At 39.6% G+C, this 11,221-nt stretch overlaps 1 protein-coding gene across 1 annotated transcript; it reads left to right on the plus strand.

Annotated features, from left to right (window-relative positions):
* The first annotated feature begins 207 nt into the window (after positions 1 to 207).
* Positions 208 to 3,032, plus strand: LOC145086620 (putative receptor protein kinase ZmPK1). The gene has a single exon (XM_079024438.1). The coding sequence runs from the start codon at positions 384 to 386 to the stop codon at positions 2,814 to 2,816; it is 2,433 nt and encodes an 810-aa protein (XP_078880564.1). The 5' UTR covers positions 208 to 383; the 3' UTR covers positions 2,817 to 3,032.
* Positions 3,033 to 11,221: the final 8,189 nt, after the last annotated feature.

An 11,221-nucleotide genomic window follows, 5' to 3' on the forward strand; every position in this document is an offset into this window, starting at 1 on the left:
AGTTTGAAAGGTTATAAATGCTACCGTAAATCGTAATCCACGTCTGGTCATGTATGCTCTGGACGTGCATGACGTGTGGAAAGTGGCACTTTGATCCGACTAAAGAAGATTCATGCTCCAAACTTTGGGTTTTTTTTACGTTAAACAGAGTCTAGGGTTAAATAAATGAGACGCTAGTTGGTATAAATAGATGGATGACTACTCCTAAAAACTAAGATATTCATTTGCTTTTTCACGTACCCTTCATGCATCAAAACCAATTCATATCAGTGAGGTGTTTCACTCCTTTGTTTTTACTGTTTCCTTCTTCATCAACTTGCTAGTACTCGTTCCGACACAAGAAAATTAAGGATCATCAAATCGATCATACACAATATACTTTAATGGGATTACCATCATTGTTTTCGCATATTCCACTTCTGATTGTTCTATACAATTCCCTCTTTACGTATTCATCTTCTATTTCTTCGCCTGCGCATGCTATTCCCAAAGGCTCATCAATATCTGTTGATCGCAAAAACGATAATCTGGTATCTCCTAACAGCCTTTTCACTGCGGGATTTTACGAGGTGGGAATCAACGCTTATTGTTTTTCGATTTGGTTGATTGAGCCTCAGTCGCAAAACGTGAATCCCACAGTAGTTTGGATGGCAAACCGAGACGCGCCAGTAAATGGAAAGCACTCTAAGCTTTTCCTCCACGACAATGGTAATCTTGTTTTACAAGATGCAGACCAGTCTATTGTTTGGTCAACAGAAACCAAATCTGCTAGTGATTCACTCACTTTACAACTTGAAGACACCGGAAATCTAGTTCTACGCCAGCTGGATGGAGATCAAAACCTGCTTTGGCAAAGCTTTGATCATCCAACTGATACGCTTTTACCTGATCAAGTCTTCACCAAAAACTCTGAGCTGGTTTCTTCAAGAAGTAAATCCAATTTCTCTTCTGGGTTCTTTAAGCTCTATTTTGAGACCAACAACATTCTTAGTCTTCTCTACAAAAATCCCGAAATAACAAGTGTTTACTGGCCTAAACCATATTCGTTTCCTTGGAAAGCCGGGAGATCCACTTACAATAACAGTAGAATTGCAAAACTGAATTCTCAAGGCCATTTCAAGTCATCTGACGATTTCCATTTCTTTGTATCGGATTTTGGCATGAGACGCCATAGAATAATGAAGCTTGACTCTGATGGAAATATTAGGGTTTATAGTCTTGTTGATCAAAAAGAAGGAAAGAAGTGGGAGGTTCAGTGGCAAGCTTTCTCCAATCCTTGCAAGATTCATGGCGTATGTGGACCAAATAGTGTTTGTACTTACTCTCAAGAAACTGGTAGGAAATGTGTCTGTGTACATGGGTATAAGAAGAAGAATCAGACCGATTGGACATATGGTTGCGCACCCAAATTCAAACCTTGCAAACAGGTTTCAGAAGATTACGTTGAGCTTCCATTTGTGAAGTTTTATGGTTTGGAAATCAGGTATCTTGAGAATAGAACTCTTGACGCTTGCAAACAAGTCTGCTTGAAAAACCGTAACTGCAAAGGGTTCCACTACAAATATTTCACCGATAAAGGTTACTATAGTTGTTCCTTGAAGAATCTGTTATACAATGGATATCAATTAGCATTCAGGAGTTCAGCGTATATTAAGCTACCAAAAGATTTGATATCATCAGTTCAGCAAACATTCGTCAACGGATCCAGCTTAAGTTGTCCAGAGAATCAAATCGTGTCAATTCAAAGGTCTTATGACAGAAAACATGGAAATAGTTCTTTGAAAATCTTGTTAAAGTTTGGGTACGGAATCGGACTCCTTGAGTTCGTATTTGTACTCATTTTCTTTTATATCACTCTCAAAGACTCATCTACAACAAGTTACTTCCAGATAGCATCAGGGATTAAAAGATTCACATTCGCTGAGCTGAAAACCGCAACAAGGAACTTCAAAGAAGAGATAGGTAAAGGGGGTTCAGGTGTCGTCTATAAAGGCAAATTGTCGGATGAAAGACCCGTAGGAATAAAGATGCTGAAGGAAGTTTATATTAACCAGGGAGAAGCTGAGTTTCAAGCAGAACTAAGCACAATTGGGAGGCTCAATCACATGAATCTGATAGAGACATTGGGGTATTGCATTGAAGGGAAACATAGGCTTGTGGTTTATGAGTATATGGAGAATGGGTCGTTGGCAACATGCCTAAATTCCAACAAACTTGATTGGGGGATGAAGCTAGAAATAGCAATTGGTATTGCAAAAGGACTCGCTTATTTACACGAAGAGTGCTTGGAATGGGTTTTGCATTGTGATGTCAAACCCGATAACGTTTTGCTGGATGCTAATTATTGTCCAAAGGTGGCGGATTTTGGGCTGTCTAAGCTGTTTGATAGAGGTTCAATCGAAAATCCAAGCTTTTCCAAGGTTCGAGGTACACGTGGTTACATGGCTCCAGAATGGGTTTTTAATCTTCCGATTACCTCAAAGGTTGATGTCTACGGTTATGGGGTGGTGGTACTGGAGATGATAACTGGAAAGAGCCCATTGCAACTTGGTGATGGCAGTCATGGTGGAGACCAAACGTTGGTCGAGTGGGTGAAGCAGAAGATTTATGAACATATTAGGAGCGAGAATGGAACTTGGATTGAGGAAATTGTTGATGGTAGGACTAGTGGTGAATACGATATGAGAGTGTTAATTAATCTAGTGAAAGTTGCTTTACAATGTGCTCAAGAAGACAAGGATGCGAGACCTTCAATGAGCCAAGTGGTCAATATCATTCTCAATCCAAGGGTTGATGATTTGTCAAACTTATTTTAGTACAATTATAATAAGAAAACTAGACGAAAACTCTCATGAATAAAACTATGGTTATTAAAATTATAACAAATATATTGGGTTGAATACAATAATATAATTATACTATTGATACATATATTGTATTAGAGATATCTATATCATTATTACTAATTTAATTTAGAGTTAATAATTTTTTATACTAATCATTTCGACAAACTCTTTCTTACTACTACTTTATAGAAAAACATTATAAATGGTCCCTGTGATTACCCAAAATCTGAAGTTTAGTCCCCGTGGTTTAAAAACCTCATAGACGGTCCATGTGTTTTCGAAATTTTTGCTAACTCCCCCTGCACGTCTCCATTGCCTTTCTTCTTGGATGCAACAATCTTTCTACCCAATCGCGATCCTTAACCTTTGAAGCTTCGTCTACCACCTAATCCTCCGAAAACGAAACCCACCTTCTTCAATTTCTCCATCAATGTCTGCTACCAGGCGCCAATCGCCGCTCCTTCTCTTCTCTAGTACTTTCACTAAAATCCGTACATCAAAGACTCTAGAAGATCAACACCTCTGGAAATGTTTCCACATGCAATCATTAAAACCCCTATGTAACCCATCTTCCAACCGAATTCCTGGTTAATTTCTCAACCCTTGAAGAGATTTGTGTTATCTGGCGGTTCTTTATGATGACTATAAACTCCAACTTCTCTGATAGATCACCACAGTAACCATTAGGAGGAATCCAGTGGAAATACCTAATCAAATTGGCAACAAAATTTTCCAAATGAATCATAGCAAAATCAAACCCAGAGCAAAATTGGGTAATCACAAAGCCTCTCTCTGTGGTATTCCTATTCCAGAGATGTAGATGATGCACAAAATGTCACCATCAGCTCCTCAACGCCTCTCTCTCTCTCTCTCTCTCTCTCTCTCTCTCTCTCTTTCTCATATCTGGAACGTTGTCTACTTTTGCCGAATGTCGCCACCTCACTGAACGTAAAGTCGTACGATAGCTCGACAACAAGCCCTATGACAGTTCCACCAACCGCTGTCGTTCCTGTTCCAGAGCCGGTGAGTTCCCCACCTAATCCCGTCTCCTCCAATGTACTAATAAATCCTTCCAGTTTATAGGCTTCCATAGGTGGTGAAATTACTGCAGATATGACGATTGTAGGTGCACCACAAACCACCATCTCTCTGATTGCTTCCATGAATGAACACAAATTAATAATTAAACTAACAGAGGTAACCCTAAGAAACAAAGTTTTTGGTGTTTCTAACTTACCAGCCTTCAACATCATCTCGAATCTCCAAATAGATTGTATCAAAAGGTAACACAGTGAATCATGAACAGAGTGTGAGAAGGAGAAAGAGGAACTTTATCAAGTAGCTGAAGCGAGTCACGATGATAAGAAGTAAGTGGGTTTACTTTTTAAGTCAATCACTAAAAAAAGAGGATTTGGCTTTATAATTAATCAAAAATAATTCTATGGACTGATTTTTATCTAAATTAAGAGAGAGAGCCTTCTGCATATTATTACATTTTTTAAAAAAAATCAGAGAAAACATCATAAATGGTCCCTATGGTGGTGAAATGATGAAAATACCCTTCAATTAACGGACAAACTTAACGGAGTTAGCAAAAAGGACCAAACATCAAAAGTTTTGAAAACACAGGGACCATCTATGAGATTTTTAAACCATGAGGACTAAACTTCAGATTTTGGGTAACCATAGAGACCATTTATGATGTTTTTTCTTCTTTATATATTAATGACGTACATCACTTCCTAGAAAATATTTTGATTGTTTTGGATATAAATGTTTATTGATAAATTATAAAATGTTTATTGATAAATTATAAAAAAAAAAATACAATAAAAGATAAGTTTCAAGTAGAAATAAAAAAATTAAAAATACTAAAATGAAAAAACAAAAGAATAAATTTTAATAATAGAAACAACAACAAACAATAAGTTTTAACTACAAATTAGAGAATTCAAAAACAATATTAAAATGAAGAAAAAAAGCATAAACTCTAATAATACTTGAAAACAATATGTAAAAACAAAGGAAGTTGATGAGAATTAAACTCTAGATCGATTAGATCTTTCACAGGCATGATTATGGAAATCAAACACGTCAAAAACAGTAAGAGAATGAACACAGAATAGAATCAAATGTATGCTTATGATTCAAAATAAAGTCACGCCTCAGCAGAGCTCGATGAAGAACTTCCGTTGTAGAGGCGAGCTAGGGTTTACAAAACTCAGAGAAAATAAACAATAAAAGTGATAACTACTAAGACTGCATGCATGCAACTTATATACTAAACCCTAGTACAAAAACATGCCCGGTTGGACAGGCCCAATACCGGCAATCAAAACTGGGCTAAGGACCGAGCTCATGATGTAATCTAATAGACTCAACAATCTCCCCCTTTGCGTCAAATGAGGCGAGAGATCATTTCTTCTGAGTTGGCTTCACTGTCTTTATCACTTTAAACAGACGAGGAATTATTGCGAGAAGTGTCTGTCTAAACTGTATGTACCATCTCAGCATGTCAGTGAATAATTTCTTATCAGCAGCACTGTTTTGATCGCACCTCTGAATGATTTCCAAGATACGCTCCAGGCAAGACATAGAGAAGAGGTGTTTGTCAACGAGAGCTAACAGGCATTTCTGACCTTCGCCTCTGATGAACATAACGGTGTGGTACTTTGAATCTATCTTCCCCTTGACCATAGTGTTGACGTTTCCTGCTCTGCACATAGTCTTTATCGTCGTTCTCTTGTGAATGGCAGAGGCAATCTCCTGGTCCATCTTTGCTACCTCGTGAATGTAGCATACAAGCATACGCTTGACATGATCAATTATTGGCTGGTACTCCTGAGGATTTGACAGAAGAATGTTGTTGAGGAGTATCCAGTCATGGGGATTAAGGTTCGGTAGATCAGCAAGGGTGAAGTGGTAGGCTGAGCCTTCGGTTCCTCGAGTCACCCTGAATTTGACATTAATAAATTTCCCTGTTGAATAGGGCTTCATAACCTTGACAATGGTGATTTTCTTGGAACTCCATGTTAGGTACTGAGGTTGAGCAAACTCCAAGTAAAACTCCAACAGATCCCTATCTACCTTCGGGTCTGGGGAAGGAATAGCAGCAGTCCAATTAAAGCAATGGAAGATAAATGCCTTTCGTGTGATTGGCATATCGAACTGTGCATCCTTGGAGCTGTCAAGTCCAAAGGACATTACGGGCTCAAGCTAGAGAATGCTTGGCTCATCAGTTGCACATCTTTGAAGCGAGTCTATAGTCCAGACAGGAAACATGGACTTTTTCTTCTCTAGTAGTTCCGCTTCCTTTCGCTTCTGCTCTAGCTCAGCTCGTTGTTTATTGAAACTTTCTTCCATTTCCTTTTCAGAGGTCTTTACTTTCTGGAAGGGATTCTTGGGATTCTCGGCATAGACATCATCCTCATTGTCTGTGTCGTCCTCGCCAATTTTCTTCTTCTTTTTCTCCTTGTTACTGACCGAAGCTTCATTACCCTTCAGTTCAGTAGATGGTTTCAGTGCACGAGGAGGTTGAGTTGTCACCTTTTCTCCCCCTTGTTTTGGTTGGACCCCAGCCACCGGAACACCCTCGATACGACTAAGGATGTCCAATGCTGGTCTGAGCTTGTCTGCCAGATGACGCCTGATGGTTATGGGAATGATCGGATCGTGAGCCTCAATGAGATGAAGGAGGATGGAGTGAACATCAGCAGGAGAACTCCTAATGACCTCCCTTTCTGAATTTAGGTCATTAACCTCAACATGAGCAGTACGCAGCTTGTGGGTTTGCAATTTGAGCTGTGAGGTACGTCTGTCCAGCTCATCCATAATGCGATTCTCTACAGCTAACTCTGCCTCCAGTTGAGTCAATCGGTCGTTAACGTTAGCGTGTAGAGTTTCGTTAGCAGCTTCAATGGCCTGTTGATCAGCTTCAAGGTTTGATCATTCAGATTGAAGAGACCGTTGAAGGTTCTCCACTGAAGCGTTGACAGTTTGAGCGTTCTTTGCAGCAGCAGCCTGCAAGGAATCTAAAAACAGGTGAGCTTCAGAGACTAGTTTATCGACTTTTGCGGTCGCTTCCTTGAACTCCTTAATAGAAGCAGCAACAGCAAGAGAGACTTGTTGACACTGTGAAGTGGAGGCTTCAATTGCTTTGGCTGCAGCAGATAATGTGGCACTATGTTCTGTAACAACAGAGGAGAACAAGGCCTTCAATGCAGCTTCAGAATAAGCGCCGGAGGAAGAGGATGAATGCAGTTGATCAAGCTTTTCATTTACCACCTTGAGATGACGCTTTGTGATAGGCTCATCGTCATCATCATCGCTCTGCACACGGTAAGGACTGAAATACGTGGAATCAAATTCCAAGTCCTCACCGCCTAGAATAGGGGTTGTTTCGGTAGATTGAGTGGGTGATAAGGGTTTTGAAGTAGCTAGAGGGTCGGTTGTGAAAAGTGGTTCGGTTACAAGTGAATTGGGAGCAGTAAAGTGAGCTCCTGTGGTAGTAGTGGTAGTAGTGGTATCTGTAAAAATGGGAGGAGGGATGGGAATTTTAGTGGATGGTTGAGTGGTTGGAATAGGAAATATAGGAGAGATGGATACTGGGATGGTTACAGGTGGAGGTGAAGGAGGATTAGAGCGAACTGGAATTTCTGGGGTAGGGGAGCGAGGCGGAGTGTCACCTCGGCCCGAAGCCTGATCATTTGAGCTTTCGCTCTCAGATTCCGAAGGAGGAGCATTCTTGTGCTTGGGAGGGACATATTCTGAATCTGAATCACTTGAGGATTGCAGAATATGTCTCCTAGCGGGCTTCTTTTGTTTCTTTGGTGGAGCTTGTGACGTTGCAACCTTGTCGGACTTTCGTTTCTTGGGGGTCTGCCCCTTGGTTGTTTTAGAGACAGGTCCATCCTTCTGAGTATCAGGCTTCTTTCCGCTTTTGGCTGGCTTGTCAGCCTCTTCGATAGAGCGAACCATTGTTGGCATAAGCTCCCTTGGCCCTGACGATTGAAGCTTCCTGTATTGTTGGAGAACATTGCTCGACGCAGAAATACGCCCGAGCATTGCTTCAGGAATGGATCCAATAAAAGAGAACTTGGTTGGATTGGTGACAATTATTTTGGTAGTGTGAAAGGTAGCAATGGATGAGAGAAGAGAATCCACCATTATTGGAACGTGAAGGCAGTCCATTTCCCAATTCGTGATGATCGACCAAAATCGTCCACATGAAATCTCAGAATGCCTTGAGGAAGAGACCAAGCTTTGAACCAACTGTTGCCAGATAATAGACCCGTAATCCAGCTCAATCCCATGGTACAACCCATACAACACAGTCATGAAAGACTTGCTCGCACCATCTGAGCCAGCGCTTCGCTCAGAAAGTCCCTTGAATAGCAGCGTGATAAGGCCATTCCATTGAGGAGGAAGGAAGGACTTCTTGAACTTTGTGATGGTGGTTAGGGTTTCAGTATACCCCATCTAATAGAACATAGAAAACAATTGACCAGTTGTAATAGGGTCAGGGTTTACCAGAGATTGGTTTTAAGAAAGACCAATTAGGGCACAAAATCGATGCTTAGAGATGGAGGTCTTCTCATCATGGAGTTCGAAGTGAATCCTTTCATTAACCTTATCGTAGTAGGCAGTTGAGTAGACAAGTGAAAGGCAAGACATCGGTAAAACTTCAACTTTAGAAAGCGCTTCGACGAGAGGTGAGTATTTGAGACACTCAACAACGTATAGCATGTATGGCTCGTAGATAAACGGGGTGAGATCGACAATCAGATTCTATTGAGGTTTGATGGTGAGAAGTGGTTAACGAACGGAAGTATCATGAACGGATGAAGAGTCTGCCATTGTAGTAGCTTGGAGAAGATGATGAACAGTTGCAGAAAATCGCCTGTGTTCTTTTGAGAGAGAAGGGTAAGTGGTAAAGGTTGAGAGAGTACCGGTCCAATTCCTTTTATACGTACAAGGAAGAGAGAGAAAAATCCGGCTGAGATTTTGGATTATCTCAAAAATAGTGCCTGGCTTGATGGAAGGACAGTTGGCATGCCGAAGATAACGCGGGAAAGAGAAAGGACGTTTCCTTTTTACACGCCATTCCATAAAATGCACTTTTTCAAATCGCCAAACCGTTTGGATAGCTGCTGAGTCAGCTTTCACTTTATCCCAATCATCTCTTCATAATACGTTTGAATCTTTGTTGCCTATCATGCTTTATTGAACAGCCATAAAATAACTAGAGTATGAAAAATTAAAAAATTTCGTGCATAGGGTGTAAAAGATAAAGAAATAAAGCAAAATTTAACGGATAATCTGTGATGTCTTAAGTAAACATAAAACAATGGATTCTAGGCATAAATCACTTCCTTCAAAGTCAAGAGAGACATTAAAGTGCTTGCTTGGTTTCCCATTAAATAACGATCAATAACTTGTTGAGAAGTATTGAAAGGCATCTTTTGAAGGTTATAATGGGTGGCTTTCGCTTTAATTCATAATTTTGATACTTGACATAAGACCGAAACTGAATGAAGTACTTGTGAGATCATTGTGATCTGTTGAACAAGTAGGTAAGATAAACTTTATAGTGACGGAAGGAAGTAAGGAAATCTCCAAAAAAATAAACTGGATCTTTTAGGGTAAAAGAAGCCTTGGTGAAAGACAAACTCATAAAGATCACTCAAAAGAAAAAAAGATTTCATTAGGTAACAAGTAAGATCTTGAATATTAGAATTCACCGTCAATTCATTAGTGGTGTTGAACTTTGGGTTTCACTTAGTACATAGTGGCATGAAACTAAGATCATGAACGCAGATGTTGTATAACCATAAACCTTAGTAGTGAATACTGAGAGTCTCAGGGGTTATATTGGTGAAACGAAGTATAATGGAGAAAAGTGATGGAGATGGTATAAGAAGCGAATGTACCTCTGCTTTAAAGAAAAGAAGGACCAAGCAGAAAACTCTAAACTCAATTTGAGTAGAGTAAGGTAGCTCATGATTAGAGTGATTTGACAGCCTGGATTGGGAAAACATGATTGGTGTATATCATGTTATTAAGGCTTCACTCAAAAATCTTTCGAGGCTTTAGTCAACATACAACAACATGCTTCTAGGGACTCCTAACTAACAAACCATTTACCTGCCTCAGTTTCGCCATCGAGAATCACACTTAAAGAAAAACTTTAGATATATATAAAAAATAAAATACAATAAAATAAATTAAAAAATAAAAAAAAATATTTTTGAATTTTGTGAGAATTGACCAATTGAACGAAAGAGAAAAATATTTTTGGATTTCATAAGTATTTTTATGAGAATAAAAGAGAGAAATAATTTTGGGATTTTATAAGTAGAAAAGAAGTAATGAAAAAGGTGTACATTAGAAAACAGTTAAAATGCCTTGTTAAGAAAAAGAAGCGAACGAGTTCAGAAGGACCGAACCCGAAATAGACCGAACATTCGGTTCATTTCTGTTCATGGTCGAACTTCACCCGAAATAGACCGAACGTTCGGTTCATTTCGGTTCGCTCTATTTTGCTTGTTACCTTTATGAAAGTGAAGGCGATTTTGGTACAGATTCGACTTGGATCATTCATAGGCCCTGTAGAATCTTATTGAAGCTTGCTTCAGGTAAGGCCTTCGTGAATATATCTGCCAGTTGATCGGTCGTTCTGACGAAGTGAATTTCTACGTTACCATCTTCGACGTGATCATTGATGAAGTGGTACCTCAGTGCTATATGCTTAGTCTTTGAGTGTTGCACTGGGTTGTGACAAATCCTAATTGTGCTTTTAGAGTCGTAATATAGTGGGATTTTCTTCATGTTTAGTCTGTAATCGCTAAGTTGACTTTGTATCCATACGACTTGAGATGTGTAGGATGTTGCAACAATGTATTCAGCTTCTGCAGTGGATAGAGAAACGCAAGTTTGTTTCTTCGATTGGCAACTAACCAATTTACCATCTAGAAATTGACATCCTCCAGTTGTGCTTTTACGATCTAATCCACAGCCACCTAAGTCAGCATCGGAGAATGCTTGAACAAAGAATCCTGAGTTGGCTGGATACCACAGACCGAGAGAGGAGGTTCGCTTTAGATAGCGAAAGATGTTTTTCACGGCTTGTAAATGAGGTTCGCGCGGGTTGGCTTGAAATCTTGCACAGTAACAGACTAAAAACATGATGTCAGTCTACTGGCTGTAAGGTACATCAGAGACCCAATCATTTGTCGATAGAGTGTCACATCAGCTGTTGGTTTCTCCAATGAGGGTGTAAGATTAGTTCCAAAGGCCATAGGCACTTTCACTTTAGAGTCTCCCATCATCCCAAATTTAGCTATTAAAGTCTTGGTGTATGCCTTCTGATTAATAAA

The sequence above is a fragment of the Lactuca serriola genome, chromosome 2, assembly GCF_051521515.1.
Source record: "Lactuca serriola cultivar US96UC23 chromosome 2, Lser_US96UC23_V15, whole genome shotgun sequence".
Lineage (NCBI taxonomy): Eukaryota > Viridiplantae > Streptophyta > Magnoliopsida > Asterales > Asteraceae > Lactuca > Lactuca serriola.